The 15,904-nt window shown below is 54.1% G+C and overlaps 1 protein-coding gene across 10 annotated transcripts in view; it reads left to right on the plus strand.

Annotated features, from left to right (window-relative positions):
- The window catches only part of MSI2 (musashi RNA binding protein 2), a 236,775-nt gene that overhangs the window by 203,272 nt on the left and 17,599 nt on the right, over positions 1-15,904 (plus strand). For 3 of the 10 annotated variants that reach the window (XM_068154934.1, XM_068154937.1, XM_068154944.1), the window contains 2 exons: positions 4,609-4,632; positions 5,708-5,815. In XM_068154934.1, coding sequence (XP_068011035.1) covers positions 4,609-4,632; positions 5,708-5,815 — 132 coding nt within the window. Of the gene's footprint in view, positions 1-4,608; positions 4,633-5,707; positions 5,816-7,253; positions 7,281-15,904 lie in introns of all 10 variants that reach the window. The other 7 variants (XM_068154936.1, XM_068154940.1, XM_068154938.1 and 4 more) reach the window with 5 other exon arrangements.

Consider the following 15,904-nt stretch of genomic DNA (forward strand, 5'->3'; position numbering starts at 1 on the left):
GAGACCAGGAAATATTTCTTTGCTGTAAGAGTGGTCAGGGCCTGGCACAGGCTGCCCAGGGAGGTGGTGGAGTCCCCATCCCTCCAGAAACCTGTGGCCATGGCCCTTGGGCACGTGGGTTAGTGGCCATGGTGGTGTCTATGGCTGGAGCTATCCCACTTCTTTAAAGCCAACCCAGTGGTGGGAAGACTTCATTTCAAGAGACATTTCAAGCAGGGCTTGTAGCTACCTCTATGTTTGCTTCTTGTCCCAAGGAGTTAATTGCTGCTAACCCCAGTGGTGAATGACCTGGTGGGATCTCAGTCTCTCCTCAGCCCCAGGTGAAATGTGGTTTTCTGGCTGTCAGTCCTCTAAATATTGAACATTTAGTTGTGAGTCTGAAGCTTGAAATAGCAGCAGGGATCTTTTTTTTCCTCTCTCATTCTTGTTTCCTTCTGGACAGGGAGGGGGAGTCAGAGACAGGCTGAAGGATGAAGGCTTTAAACATAAAGAGATTGTTTGGGGATGGAGCTTTCCCCTTGTGTGTGCTCTCCATTAAAGACTACATTTTTGTCCAGTAAATTGGACCCACGCCTGCCTGCCCTCACAAACCCCCCCAGCCCAGAGAAGCTCGTGGGCTCTTCTGCTCCATGGCTTTGAGTCTCTGATACTTCTGAAATGAAGCCTACAGATGCTACAAAGAGGCTGCCGCTGCCTAATGGAAAGAATAATGCACGCGAGAACCCATCCGCACTGACAGCTGCGAGCCTCGCCGGGCTTGCCTGCGCTGATCAAAGCTGCTGGTAACGCTGTTTGAAAAGAGGAGAGCAGCTTCCCCCTCTCCTTTTCCCACTCAACCTGATGATGGTTTGGTATTCCAGCCTTGGCACCTTTTTTCTCCTGGGAGATCAAGTGAAGCTCCTCAGGGAGCGGCGCAGCGCTGGGGAGCACCAGCGGCGTGAGAGGCAAAGCGGCTGGGGGCATGAGGCTGCAGAGCTCCATCCTGTGTGCAGGGCCCTCCACATCACCCCACGCTGGGCTGGGGTGCCCTGGTGAGGCTGGGCTGGGGTGCCCTGGTGAGGCTGAGCTGGGGTGCCCTGGTGAGGCTGAGACATGGTGCCCTGGTGAGGCTGAGACGTGGTGCCCTGGTGAGGCTGAGCTGGGGTGTTCAGCTCTTCTGCTAAAGTCCTAAACAGAGAGGAAGGCTTTTTCTTGCTGGGTGCAGGTTCATGGTGGTTTCTATTTCATTCCTCATCCATGTCCCATAATTTGGGGCATTTGCTGAAGTCCAGTGCTGGAGTCAGGGGATGATTTGAGCATCTCAGCTTCTGGTTTCATCCCTCTCATAAATCGCTGTGTTTGCTGCTGAAGTCTGAACCCAGGAGCTGCTGTGCCCCAAGTGCTTCAGCTGCTAGAAGCAGAGAAAATCCTCAGTGTGGCACTTTTGGATGTCAGAACTAATTTCATGATGTCTGATTTGGTTTTGGCTCTATTGCTGTTGTCTGGCTGTTAGCAGAGGGCAGAATCCTGTGTCCTCTGGATTCACAAGATGCTTGGGGTCTCCAGGTGCTGACAGCAGAGCAGATCTGAGGGAGTCTGTGGTTCCCCAGAGAGAAGCTAGGGCTGCATGCAGAGGAGAGGGAAATGGTTCTTCTGCCTCTCACTCCTGGTTGCTCTGTAGCCAGCTTCAGGCTGGGGTAAAGGAGAAATTGGTGAGTTGAGAAAGGATGATCCCAGCAGAGCGGGAGATGGAGAGGGACAGCGACCTGTGCAGGGAGCATGCCCTTTGCTGGGAGCCCTTGAGCCCCTCGAGTCCCCATAAGGCCTCTCCCTGCTCAGCAGTGCAGCTCTTGCCAGATTTGCTCACAAAGCCCCTGGAAGCTCCACTAAATCCTGGGCTCTCCGAGGTCTCTGCTCGGCGATGCGAGGCGGCAGGGTGGGCACCGCCTGCCCAAATCCAGCCCTGGGCACGCACCAGCCCTCCATCCCCCCTGCCCCCGAACTTCTCTGTGCCTTGGAGAAGGCAGCTGCTTGCAGCCAGCCACGGCCGAGCCCGTGCCCTTAGGGCAGGGGGATTGAAACCAGAGGTGTCCGTCTCCCCCGGCGGGAGGCTGCTGCAGTGGTTAAAGTGAAACTATTGATGCAGGAAGCAGAGAAATATATCTGTGAAAAATCGAACTCCAAACGCTGGCTTGAGCTCCTTCAGAGCAATAAGAGAGCATGAAATTGCTGTGAATCCCCAGGGCTTTCCTGGCCAGTGCAGGAGCCCTTTGCAAAACATTTAGAGTCAAATCCTTTCTAATTGCAGTGCCTGAAGTGGGCTCTCTGCTCCTCTGGAGCAGCTTTGCTGTCTGGCTTTCTTCAGGCAGTTACCAGCAGCAGGTACACGAGGGGGGACAGGCAGCATTTCAGCAGGGATCAGAGCTCCTCAGACACCAGGAAGGAATTGATCTGCCTCTCCACCTCTTCTGATTTTCCAGATGACTTCAGAGGGCTGGGAGGGAGCAGGGCTGGCTGCAGGCTGCACTCCCTGCCCCTGCTAGGATCCAGAGCACGCAGCAGCCAATGCTCCCTTTGAGGTGCTGCCGAGAGCTGCTGGTACCCCACAGCCCTCTGTGCCCCCCCCCAACACCCAGCAGCCCTGCAGCCCCAAAGCCAGTGCTTCTCCTTGCCCCATGCTCCAGCCATCAGATGTGTCCCCAGTGCCCTGTGCCATGATCCCCATCAGTCAGAGCAGGATGGATCACATCTTCCTCTGCTGCTGCCTGGGGATCAGCACCCAGGACAGTGCTGCTGGGGCTCAGTGGCTGCGTTTTGCCCTGTTTCACACCCTGCTGCCAGGGGAGGTGGAAGTGTGCAGGCACACAGCCTCCCCAGAGCATCACTGTGGTCTGGGGGACCAGCAAGAAGCTCTGTGAGCAAGCAAGTTCCTTCTGGAAGCCAGCAGCAGTGCCTGTGGATGCCTTCCTCTGCCCTGAGCAGCTGCAGATAGCTCAGCTCTCAGACTTCAATGACATGGTGTGGCAGCAGAGGCAGAAGGGTGGTGGAGGCTGGAGACACTTGCAGTGCACAAAGCAGGTTCACTATTAATTGTCCCATCCCTGCAGGGCTGCTCTTTGAAGCCTTCACTGGTGTACAAGTTTGTAAACAGAGGGAGGGAGCAAAGCAGTGTGGCCAAAGTGTGACAGGGGTGGAATTAGAGTGGTGGGAGCTTGAGAGCAGAGCCTGCAAGGGAGCCCACCTGCACCTTGGCAGTCTGCAGACGTCTTCCTCAAGTCATTTTGCTTCTCTGTGCCTCGTTTTGTCCCATCTGGGACACGGGGGCAGCAGCAGCTGAGAGCAGGAGTTGGGGCAGTGGTGGCATGTCGCCTGGCATTAATGTGCCCAGCAGCGAGGGGCCCAGGGGCATTTGTCCTCAGCTGAGCAAACTGATGGATGCAGTGCCTGGCAAATGTCACTTCAGCCTGGGGGATTGATTCCTTTCAGCTGGATTGATTTAGGGAGCCTCCAGCGATGGAGCCAGCCTGTGAGCCTGGCCTGGCAAGCAGGTTTGAGCCTGGCCTGGCAAGCAGGTTTGTGCCAGCCGTGCCAACCAGTGCCTGCAGCAGGGACAGCGCCGCCCTGCCTCGGCACAGCGCAAGCAGCAGATCAGACCTGAGCTGCTTGGAGTGCTGTGGCGTGGCAGAGGCTTTTATCTCAGGGCTGGGATAATAGCCTGCTTTGGGGGGAGGAGGGATTAGTTTTTGACACATCTGTCCCTCGGCATGCAGCAGCAGAGCCTTTGTCCAGGCTCTCCCTGCGGAGAGCCTTCCCCACCCTTGTTATTTTGTCCTTCTTTTTGCATGGCAAAACTTTTTGTCCTGCATTTCAAACAGCTCCTGGGCCTCCCTGGCAGCTGAGCAAGAGAAACAAGCTTTCCAGGCCTGTTCTCTCTGCTGTTTTCAAGGGGTGCTTGGTGATCTGAAAAGGATTGGATTGGTTTTGGCAGAGGCATTTTCTTCCGTGGAAAATCCACAGCTCCTCTGATCCCTAATGGATGGTTTGGGGAGCCCCTGGAGCCTCCAAGTGAGAGGTTTGCTGGGGGGCAGCTGGCGCCATAGGAGTGTTGAGGGCGCTGATTTCAGGACTTGTACTGTGATGGGTTGGGAGTGGAGGAGGAGAGGCAGCAGGCATGGTGCCAACTCTGCTCCCTCCTAGCCAGCAGCAGGTGGGCTTGGGACTTGTTCTGCGCATGGCTGTGCATGAGAACGAAGCCCCAGAGCCTCAGCCCTTGGCTTGCAGATGTTTGCTCTGCTGTTTGGAGTTTGGTTTGACTCTAACACCGAGGTCTTACTGCAGCACATCTCCATTCCATCCCTAAATGCATGTTGGGGAGCCCAACCAGAGTGGATGGCCCCATCACCAGCAAGAGGGATTTGAGCACAGGGGTGTTAGATTAGAGTGTTCCCCAGCCTGGATGTGCCTCCTCCTGCATCCCACTCGGCAGAGATGGCAGCAGTTCATCACCACCAAGCAAACAGATCCACATCAGCATGGAGGAGCAGGCTTTGCTGTGTGCTCTGCAGGGGCTCTGCAGCCTGGGGCAGCTCTGCATACATTTACCAATACTATTTTCTTTTCCCCCCACAGCCCTATTACCATATTTAAATGCAAGTATGTCTTCTTTTAATTGATGTTTTCAGTAGCTTCAAGTCACTCTAGCCTAGCTCTTCTCTGCTCCTTTCCCCCTGGTAGCTGAGCCATAGCTGAGGTGGTAGCACTAGAGGTAGTGAGTGGGCCTTGTAGTCTGCTGATGTCTCTGGGTCTGTTTCCTCTGCCTCGCTCTTCTCTTCTGCTGTTGCCTCAGTTGTTGTTCTGTGGTTCTTCAGCATTGCAAAGCAGCTGTGATCAAAGCCCTGGAGTCTGCTCAAGGAGCAGGTCCCATAGTGATGACTGCCCCTGGGGTTGTCTTGCCGAGTGCTTGGAGCAGTCAGAGCTGCCTGGAGACCTCCCAGGGGGTTTGTTGAGCTTGCAGCAAAGGGGTTTGGGGTTGCTGTGGATCACCTGGATCCTGCCATTGCCCTCTTAAAATCCATAGGCTTAAAGTCAGAGCCTGTGGCAGATCTTCTGAATGTTAATTAAGTCAAGAACTAAATCTGCACTCTTGCTAGCAGCATTTCATTCATCTGGAAGGGCTGGGTCACCCTGTAGCAGGTCTTAGAGCTCCTTGATCTGTGGCTGGTTTGCTTTCAAGAGCTTTTTCTCTTTCTTTCTGCTTTTTTTTTGCTTAATGACATCCCAGTGAATGTTTTCTGCTTGATCCCAGCAAATCTGTGATCTCAACACGAGGACCTCCTCCTATTTCCCACTGCTGCTCTGTCTGTAGATCAGCACGTTATTATCACTTGCAAATAAGCAAAGAAGAGAATTCCCTCCTTGTTCTGCGAGGCAGCCTGGCCCTGGCGGTTGGAGGGGTCAGAGTCGCAAGCCGAGCGCTGCAGGCGCTGCCTGCCCCGGCGCCTGGGTGGCGCCGCTGCCACCTTCCCCTTCTGCCCAGAGGCTTTTGGTTACCATTGTTCTGGCAGAGACCACCGGCGGTGGGCGCTCGGTGAGGGCTTGGCCGCGTCTGAAGCCTGTTGGAGAGCCGGGACGGTGACTCCTGGCAGCGCCCTGCCCCCGGGGCCGCCCCGCAGGGACTCGCGGTGCCTCCGGCTGCTTTCTTCACCCTTCTCCTTTTCTCCACGGCCAGGTTTCCCGGCAGCGGCTTATGGACCAGTAGCAGCAGCAGCCGTGGCAGCAGCAAGAGGATCAGGTAGGGGGGCCCGTGGAAGAGCAAACCCTCAGAGTGCAGGGTCAGGTAAAAGCTCTGTCGGTATTCTGTGTGGCTGCAGCTCTCCATCATTTATCTGATTTTCCTCACACTTATCCTGGGGACCTGAAAAACAAAATCATCCAAAAAATGAAAAAGAGAGAAAATTGATATAAAAAAAATCCCTAAATAATCCCAAACCAAATCCCAGACTCCAGGCAGAGGCCAGGGGGCCTGGAGCACCTTGCAGGAGATTGGCGTGAGAACTGCCCAAGCCAGGGTAGGGATTCTGATTTGTTTCTTTATTTGTTCCTTTCTTGTGTTGGTTTCTTGGTTTCTTTGGTTTCAGTTCAGAGTTCTAAAGGACATCCCAGAGGAATTAATTTGTGCTTCTGAACAAAAGCTTTCTCTTCTCATGGAAAGCTGGTGTGGGGTTGAGGCAGCCCTGGGTGCTCCCCTCCATGCCCGGAGCCGCTCTCGCCTCCTCCGCCATGCCCAGCACCAGGGTTGGCCTTCATGGGACCCTTCCGTGGCCAGGGGACATGGCCCCTTGGGGCCAGCGTCTTCTTCCCACAGGGTCACCAGCGCATGGCAGGCAGTTAGCTGGCTCCAAACCCCAGCCTGCTTTCCCAGGGAATGTCAAAGCTTTTCTTCTGTCCTTCTGAAAGCTTTGATTTTGGTTTTCCCCTTAAGGGAAGTAAATAACTAACGACACCAACTGGTGCCAGTGGTGCCATCCAATTGCTGGCACTGCCTCAGGTCTGACATTCAGCTGTCAGGTGAATTAGTGCTTTGCTCAGGTCAGTCAGTGTTCAGCACTGCCATCAGTGAGCTGTGGCTAAGCAGCCCCTGCCACTGCCTCGGCCCAGTTGTGCCAGGACAGAGCTGCTGCCAGCCCTGTGCCTTCCGGCATGGCCCTGCCGGGTCCGGCTCGGCCACCAGAGCAGAGGCCGTGGCGGTGGCAGCAGCCTCCCAGCTCACTCATGGCACAGTCCTGAAGTGGGGGTTTCTCAGTGGCTTTTCTGGCAGTGCCCGGTGGGTTACCTGGGCTGGGCACGAAGAGTCCTGAGCAAACCCCTGCCCGAGGGGGCAGCAGTAGGGCGCGGGCCCAGGCGTGTGGCGAGTGGGAGCCTGATGCCATGGAGGCCAAAGAAAGACACCAGGAGAACTCCGTTCCATGCAAACTGGCACTGCTTGCAGGCTACAAAGGATTCTCTGTACCAGTTTCATCTTGTGGCATGTAGAGAGAGCCTAAGGGGTGACTTGCCAGACTGGTTGTGGGCATTCCCCATCTCCCAGCTTCTCCGACTGCCCCTTCCTGGACGGGGGAGGGGGGAAAAAACCCCAAACCCTAAGAGAAACAAAACAAAAACAACCCCCAAAAAGCTGAAAAGAGAAGAGAACAGAGAAAGGTTGCTCTTTGCAATATGATTCCAGGAGAACAGACCTCATTGTTTGTGCCTCTTCCTCATGTTTTGCCCTTCAGGTTTTGTTTTACGTGCAAACAGACCTGGTGAGTTGCCCCTTAGCAAGGCACAGAGGGTTTGGCTGGATTTGAACTTTGCTTCCCTGATTATTATTATCTTTATTATCCTCTTTTATTATTATTATTATTATTATTATTTTGTTGTTTGTTTGTTTGTTCCTTTTTAATTGGAGTGCTTTTGGTGCCCATTACAACTGAACTGAGCATTGATCGATTCTGTGCCTGAAAAAAAAACCATTTGTCTTTAATTTGAGTGGTTTTTGTTTGGTTTGGTTATTTTTTGTTTTTCCTTTCCTTGGGTTTTCCTGGTTTGGTTTGGTTTTGTTTGGGTTTTTGGTTTGGTTTTGGTTTGTTTGGTTTTTTTTTTCCTTTTCTTTTCTTTTCTTTTCTTTTTTTGTTTGAACTTGCAATACGAAACTAAATCTAACTCGAAATTAACAGCACCCTTTCTGGCAAGTTTAAAGAGCAGTATGGTGTTTGGAAATGTCTGTCAAAATTGCCTCTGTCTGCACAAAACTGGCAACCCCCCCCCGCCCCCAAAACAGAATCAAAAGAGGCCCTGCCCCCCGCCCCCCACTCCCCACCCCTCACCCCCAGGAGCTCAAGGAGGAAGAGGAGTTTGTCCCTGCTGCCCCTGGCAGCCAGACCTGCTCTGGGAGCGGCAGGGCGTTCTGTAGAGTCATCTCCATCCAAAGCCAGGGCTTGGAAGGGACATCCTGGGTTTGCCACTTCCATCAGCAGTGGTAGTGAATTGTACTCAGGAGCAGTAAGGTCTGACCCATCCTGCACTGCAGTGTGGGCCCCATTCATCACAAGAAAAATGCTCGGGGCTTGGGGTGGGGGTTGGGCTTTTTCCCTTCTTTTTAGTTGGCTTTTTTGGTCCTTTTTCCTTTGCAAACTTGCACAGCTCTCCTTCCTGTGTGCCTAATCCAAAAGCACAGAGTGCAGCACAGTTGGCCCTTACTGGTCCCATTCTGCCCATTAATGGGGAAGAAGCTGGCAAGCACCCAGGGAGATGCATCCCAGCGCTCCTCCACTCGCTGCGGACTGCTTTGCACAGAGGCTGACAGAGGCATCCCCATCGCTGCTGTCCCTTCTCCAGTGCTCCAGCCCCACCAGCTCAATCCAAATTGACCTCCTCTGCTCTCCAGCCCCATGCTGCTGGCTCTTCCCCACCTTCCTGGCCTCACTGCCAGCACCAGAGCTCAGCCTCGGTGCCAGTACCAACTGGTGGGGCTGAGTGTCTGTGGAGCGCATCCACCTTCAGGTGTGCATCTTGGGCTTCCAGGCCCTTTTGTCCTAACCCCTTGGGCTGTGGTATGTGGGCACAGATCACCTTGGTTTCTCCTTGGGGTGAGTGTCCTCCTCTTAGCCAGCCTGCATGTTTGTTGGTTGGCAAAAGGAGCCCTCCCCGGCTCAGCACCCAGTCCTGGTTCGTGCTGCCTGCTCTTCCCTGCCCTCTCCCTTTCTTTTTCTGTTGCCGTGTGTGAGGACACAGTCACCATTTGACCTTGCTAGATGAACAAGTTCTTCTGTCACAGCAGCTCTCTCCTACAACCGGCAGAAAAGGACATCTCCCCCTCCTCGTGCTCAGTGCCTCTCATAAATCCACCTCCAGCTCGGCCGCTGCGGTGCCGGCAGGGTGAGCTGCGATGCTTCTCATAGCTCAGGTGCCCAGTGACAGCCCAGTGAGAAGGCACCAGCCGAAGTCCCTCCAGCAGGCAGAGAGGGGTTTGGCTACGTCCCCTCACAGCGGGTGGGAGAGTGCTGCTGAGTCCCTCAGCTGGTTTGGAGAGCCTCACCCAATCTTGAATTGTTTCTTTTTAATGGACTGGGACCTGAGCCCCAGCGAAGGGGCAAGCTGTGCACGGTCTGAAGCTGCAGGCTCCTCCTAGACAACTTCACTGTCAGTGTCACCTTTCTTTTGAACTCACCTGACATGTTTCCGTCCACGCTTGGGTCGTGTGAAGGCTTTTTTGCAGCACAGCCATGCGGGGTGGGGGCTGGGGGGCGCACACACACGTTTTTATCTTGCATTTGACATGGGAGGGATCCATGGGGCAGGAGAGCGAGGCAAGGAAGATTTGGCAGGAGAGGGTTTTCGTTCCTTCCTTCCTGGTTCATTGCCAAGCCTGAGGTTGTTCCAGCTCCCGACCCGCTGCCACCAGCCGTTCCTCTCTGAGGTGGCAAAACCCCTGAGGCCGCCTGTAGCCCTCTGCGGGCCCGGGAGGAGCCCTGTGCCTGTCCCAGCACCCCGGGAGGAGCCCTGTGCCTGTCCCAGCACCCCGGGAGGAGCCCTGTGCCTGTCCCAGCACCCCGGGAGGAGCCCTGTGCCTGTCCCAGCACCCCGGGAGGAGCCCTGTGCCTGTCCCAGCACCCCGGGAGGAGCCCTGTGCCTGTCCCAGCAGGGCAGCACAGGCTGCCCGCCGCCACGGCCGGAGCACCGCCATGGCACAGCTCAGTGCCACGAGCCGCTCCCTCCCTCCCCCCCACCCCACATCCCCCCACCCCCCGTCCCCCCACCCCGGCACGTCCGGATTTCGGGCGCCAGTCCCGGCTTGCCAGTGCTGCCTTTGAGCCTGCGCCCCGACAACCCCTTACTGGGCTTTACACTTGCCAGCTATAACGAATCTCGTAACGTGAGCTACTGACCTTGATGGTGAGTGTGAGCAGTTATGTTTTGTTGTTTTCTCTCTTGCTTGGTTGGGGCTGCTGTGAGAGAGGGTGTCTCTGAGGCATACTTTCCGGCCTCTCTTACACTCGGACGTGCACACCTCCTCTCAAACACTCTTCTGAGCGCTCTCAGCGGGAAGGTTTGTCCACACCTATTAATCCTCTCTCAGTGTCCAGCTTCTTGTTAGTAGCAGCTGGTTGCATGTTTTTTGCTTGTTGGGACGAAACGGTTCAGGAAACGACTCTTACCAACTCTTTGGGAAATGTCTCTCTATTTTTTTGTACACTTTCTTTCTTTCGATGTTTTTGTTGGTTTTTTTGTTTTGTTTTTTATGATTATTATTATTATTATTATTTTAAATTATTAATTTCCCCTTAAAACAGAATAATTTGCAAAACAACAACCAAAAAGAAAAAAAAGCAAACACCCCAACCCCACCTCCCCCCCCCTCACCCCCCCCCCAGCACCTCTCGTCCCGTTCAAACATTTCACACCTCCCCTTGCCTGTTCTTAGAGTGTTTGTATCTGTGGGACTGAACTAAATGCATGCACTGTAGTGGTCGTCCTGGTAGCAGTAGATGTAGTTGTAGAACATGCATTGTCGAGTTGATATTACAGGCATCCTCCTCGGGACCTAGCCTGGCAGTTCCAAAGCATAGCCTCGGTCCGATGGAAAGCGCAGGGCTGTCGGCGCGGCGGAGAGCTGCTGGCCGAAGGCTTGGATCCACAGTTCTCCTATTTGCCAAATCCCACTCTCTGGAAGTTCAAATTGAAGCTGGCTGTAGGCAGCTCTGCCCCAGAACCCGCACACGCTCTCACCTCCGTGGGGAGTTTGCCCCTGGTGCTTTTTCTCTCGCAAATTAAACCCCCTAGGAATCAAACTGCTGACTGCAAAGATATTCCCTTGATTTTTGTTTGGTGTTCAAAAGAACTCAAGAGATCTTGAAAATCATTTTACAACCATGGTTTCTTCATCAGCCTGTTACCTGTCCATACTAGCCCATAGACTCATTCGTTGGCGGTCGTAGACCAGAGGTGCCCAACGCCAATCACTCCATCTGGGGACCTGACTAACACTGCCTGTGTGGAGCAGCTTCCTGCAGGCTGTCCTGAGACACCGAGCAGCTGGGGCTAGGTCATAAGCCTCAAATCTTGGAGTGCAGCAGGGTGTCTGAGCCAGCAGTGGGCTCTCCTCATTGCCATGTCACCCAGCATGAGGGAACTTTGGAAATGGAGGTGAAACAGCTCAGAAATAGCAGCGTCAGGGGTCGGGGGCAAGGTCAGCATCCTTGCCATTGAGCCAGCAAGGGTCTGGCCTGCTTGTGCTCAGGTTTCTGTGCTAAGCTTCTACAATTCTTCCCCAGCTGAAGCTGCAGGTAGTGAATTGTAGCGACAGGATGATGGACAATGGTTTGAAACTGGAGCAGGGGAGGTTTAGGGTGGACATCAGGAGGAGTTCTCCACAGTGAGGGTGGTGAGACGCTGGAACAGGCTGCCCAGGTGAGTGGTTGAGGCTCCATCCCTGGAGACATTCCAAATCAGATTGGATGTGGCCCTGGGCAGCCTGTTCTAGTTGGAGGTGTCCCTGCTGAGCGCAGTGGGGTTGGCCATGATGGCCTTCGAGTGTCCCTTCAACCCCACTGCAGTCTGTGAAGCTGTGGATTTTACAGAGGGTGGCTGAGGGCCCAAGTGAGGCTTTTGTTCATGTATTTATTTTGCTGTGTGTCACACAACGTCCTGCTGGGAGTAGGAAAGATTCTGTCTGCCATGGTCACACCTTCCCTCCTCCCCTGGTCCCCACGCTGTCCCCACACTGCAGATGTGCTGAGCTGGAGCATCCTCCTGCTCCGCTGGCAATAGCCCAGGCCAGGCTGCAGTGCACTTGTTCCAGCGAGCGCCTGCAAGGGAGATAAACCACCCAGAATGGGCTCCCCAAAGGTAATTAAGGATTTGTGTCTGCTCCTTACCTCTGACAGAACACGAAGTAAATCGACCTGACAGCCGCGTGCAGGGCGCTGCCGCCATGCCAGCCTGCACAAGGCAGTGGGAGCCACCCCGACTGCTTCCCTTGCTGCTGGAACACTCCTGCAGCAGGGAGGGGAATCATTGTCCCCCTGGATCTCAATCTGCCAGGGAGGGGCCGGGGGGGGCAGTGTGTAAGGCAGCAGGAGGATGATGAAGGGAGGAGGGTATCTAAAAGTCAGCAGAGCGACAAATTGCGCGGGGTTGAGGAGGCCTTGTGTTTCACTTAGAGAAGGTGCTGCAAAAATTGAAGCTTGTCATTAGGCACCCAGAGAGTTAACAAATTGAGGCCATAAAAACTGGGACAAGGGTTGGGCTGCACCTGTGGAGGGAGAGAAGCTGCCCTGAGCTGTGGTAAAGGAGGAAGGCTGCAGAGAGCCCAGCAACAAACCAGTCTGGGGTTTCTACCGCCCCTTGAGATGACTCCCTGGTGGCACAGCAGCGCTGATGGAACTGCTCTCCCTCTTTTGTTCCACTCCATAATAAAAAAGTCCATAAAGTTTAATCTCAGCTACGTAATCTCAAAGGCAGAACCTAACAAGTGGACCACTTGGGAGCAGCAGGCAGGCTGAAATTTCTCACTCGGCTGGAGGCGCCGGTAATTGTGTGGCAGAGGCTGGCCGCGATGCAGCGCGAAATTAACAGCGGCAGCAGCCTTTATCTTTTGCTTATCTTCGGGGCAGAGAGTGGTGGGGGAGGCCCAGCAGGCAGGGTGAGGCAGAGGGTCCCTGCACCACGTGGGGCTTTGGTGAGAGGTAGCCACAAGAACAAGTGTCATGTGTTAAACCAGCGGCCAGCAGAGCGCTGAGTGCTGGAAATATCTCTGGTTAGTGTGGTGTGGCTCCAGGGGAGGCTGGGGGCATTGGTTGGCCTCATTTCTGGCAAAAACTTGCTCTGTTGTGGGCATAGAATTGTGTCATAGAATCAGAGAATGCCAGGTTGGAAGAGATGTGGTTGAGATGAGCTGGCACAGCAGCCTGCCAAGCTGAGCCTTCAAACTGCCCAGTGCAGCCCCTGGGAGATGATTCCCATGTCTGGCTGTGCTCAGGGGGAAACATTTTCCTCTGGAGTCTAAAGGGGATCTCCCCAGCAGTAACTTGTCCCCATCACTCCTTGTCTTTTCCATGGGAGTCTCCACCCTCCTGGCAGCCACCCTTTCCGTACTGGTGCATGGCAGTGAGGTCTCCCCTGAGCCTTCTCTTCTCCAGGCTGCCAGCTCTCAGCCTCTCCTCACAGGGCAGCTCTGCCACTCCCCTAATCTTCTCTGACTACTACCCCAAATTAAAAAAATCATAATGAAAGGGGAGTCATTTCTGCTCCAGTCCAGAAGTGCCATGCTGGCCCAGGGTGGGAATGATAAATCATGCTGGTTGGAAAAGACCTTTAAGCTCATTGAATCCAATCATTAACCAGGATGGAGCTGTCAGTCCCCCACCTTGTTCATCCACTAATGCAGATCCCTCTCCAGAAGCAGGCTACACAAAGGGGGTTTTTGCTCTTATTTTACTCTAGGAAGCTGCTTTTTGGTGGTTGGTTTGGGTTTTTTCATCTGGGAGGGACTGAGCCTCCGGCAGCACCGAGTAGCAAATTGAGCAGAGCTGAACCCATTTGGTGCTGCTGCTGTTAGGGCTTGACCACAGCATTTTGCAGGGCTCTTGGCTGAGGTCCACTGTGGCTAAAACACATCAGCTGTAATCAATAATTTTGTAATAGAAAATCCTCTGCACTTGATAAATCATCTCCAGTGCAATTAGTGACCACCTCTGAAGTGCAGACTTAAGTGCAGGGGAAGTTAATCCTTAACGAATTTAGCAGCCAACTTTTAATGCTCTTTGCAATCAGCAGAATTGTTGTCCATGGGCAGACACGGGGAGCTGGGCCTGGCTCTGCTCCTGATGGCACCTGCTGCTGCTGCTGCCCAGTGCAGGGACCAGCACACTGGGACACAGGAGCCTGCCAGGCAGCCTTGCTCCATCCAGCCCCACAAAGCCCTTACAAAGACATGGAGCTGGAGCAGGTGCAGAGAAAGGCAACAAAGCTGGGGAAGGGTCTGGAGAACAGGGCTGGGGAGGAGCAGCTGAGGGAGCTGGGGGTGTTTAAGTCTGGAGAAGAGGAGGCTGAGGAAGACAGCATTGCTCTCTGCAGCTCCCTGGAAGGAGGTTGGAGCCAGGTGGGTGTGTGTCTCTTCTTCCTGGTATCAGGTGATAGAATGAGAAGAAATGGCCTGGAATTGTGCCAGGGGAGGGTTAGGTTGGAGATGAGGAAAAATTTCTTTGCTGGCAGAGTGGTCAGGGACTGGCACAGGCTGCCCAGAGAGGTGGTGGAGTCCCCAGCCCTGGAGGTGTTTGAGAAATGTGTGGCTGTGGCACCTGGGGCCATGGTTCGGTGGCCGTGGTGGGGTTGGGTTGCTGGTTGGACTGGATGATCTTAGTTGCCTTTTCCAACTGAAGCAATTTGTCTGAAAGCCCTGAAACAGCCAATTATTGGTGTTTGATTTCCTTCCTCCCAGCGGCGGCGCGGGGCCGGAGCTCTTGGCCGTTGTAATTAGACTTTGTTCGGCGCTCGCCGCAGACGAGGCATTGTGAAGTTTGAAATGGGGCTTCAGCAGGAGCTCTCCAGGGCAGTGAGATACTTGAGCACTTCTCATGCATTTTAATCACCAACGGTGTTCAGCCCTTGCTGAGCTGAGCTGAGGGCCAGCTCAGGCTGGCAGCACTCACAGGCTGTTACCCATTAGTGGAGCAGCCACTAAATGGGACACATTTTACTGACATGCTAACTGTTGTGAGTATTTTCATGCTGATTCTCTCCCCCAAAAGCTTTAAAAGTAAATACATAATTACAGTTACTTCTCCCTCTCTCTCCTCTCTGAAATAGAAAACTGAAAGAGCAGCAGTGGAGTTTTTCCTTGCAGCAGATGTTAGCCTGCATCTGGCTCTGCGTAGCTTGAGGAGCGCAGTGGGTTATTAGTTGCCAGAGAATGCAGAATTGGGCTGCAGGTAGAGAGCTGCAGCTACTGACAACCATAAACTCTCACAGCTGGCCCTTTTTAAGAGCATTTCCTGATAGTTAAGAGACCAGAGCTTTGTGTCATGAGGACTCTTGGGTGTCTGTGCCTAGCTGAGGGGTTTGGCTACCCTCTTCCAGCAGGGAAACTGGGGTCACAAACTCTCCCCCAGTCACCACATGGGGGGCAGCAGCTTCTCTCTGTTTCCTCCTCGGTGAGCTCAGGTTTTCCTTTTGCAGCAGCCCAAGCCCCCTTGCTCTGCCTGGCTCAGACATGGCCTCAGTTCCTAGCTGGGCAGGTCTGCTCAGAGTGCCCAGCACCTCTCTCTGTGCAGGTGCCTGGGGCAGGCTGTCCTTCAGGAGAGGATCATGGCACAGAAAGCAGCAGGTTTTTGCAGGCAAGATTTCTCTTCTGTTACCTGGATGACCCCCCCCGTGCTCCTGGATGACCCCCCCCCCGTGCTCCTGGATGACCCCCAGTGTACTCCTGAGCATCCCTCCACCTATCCTGCCGCCCAGGAGGGTCCATCCGCAGCAGGAAGGTGCCCCCCAAGCAATGCCCTCCTGCTGAGGCAGCTTAAAGCACGCAGCCAAACAAAGGCCCATTTTGGGTTTAATCTTGCTCCTGTATTGTCTGTTATTGTACAAAAGGCTTCAATTTCAAATTAGCAGGAGTGATAGCCAGTTAATGTGGTACAGTGGGAGGCCGGAGTTTCTGTTGCTATGGCGATGGAGTTCGGCTCATTTGTTTTGTAGATGAGTAATTACTACGCAATTAGAGTAGGCTAAAAATAAAGGGGCCTTTTGTTCCCTCTTACTCATTAATATTAATAAAAGACCTGTCCAGGCTGTGGTAAACAATTAATGCAGATGTGGTTGCCCCTGGTGAAAGCAGCGAGGGCTTTCGTGGTACCCAGCGCCAGGCGGAAGCGCCGGCGTCGCCTGGCTG

The sequence above is a fragment of the Melanerpes formicivorus genome, unplaced genomic scaffold (assembly GCF_026170545.1).
Source record: "Melanerpes formicivorus ecotype bairdi unplaced genomic scaffold, bMelFor1.0.p_v2 SCAF_29, whole genome shotgun sequence".
Classification (NCBI taxonomy): domain Eukaryota; kingdom Metazoa; phylum Chordata; class Aves; order Piciformes; family Picidae; genus Melanerpes; species Melanerpes formicivorus.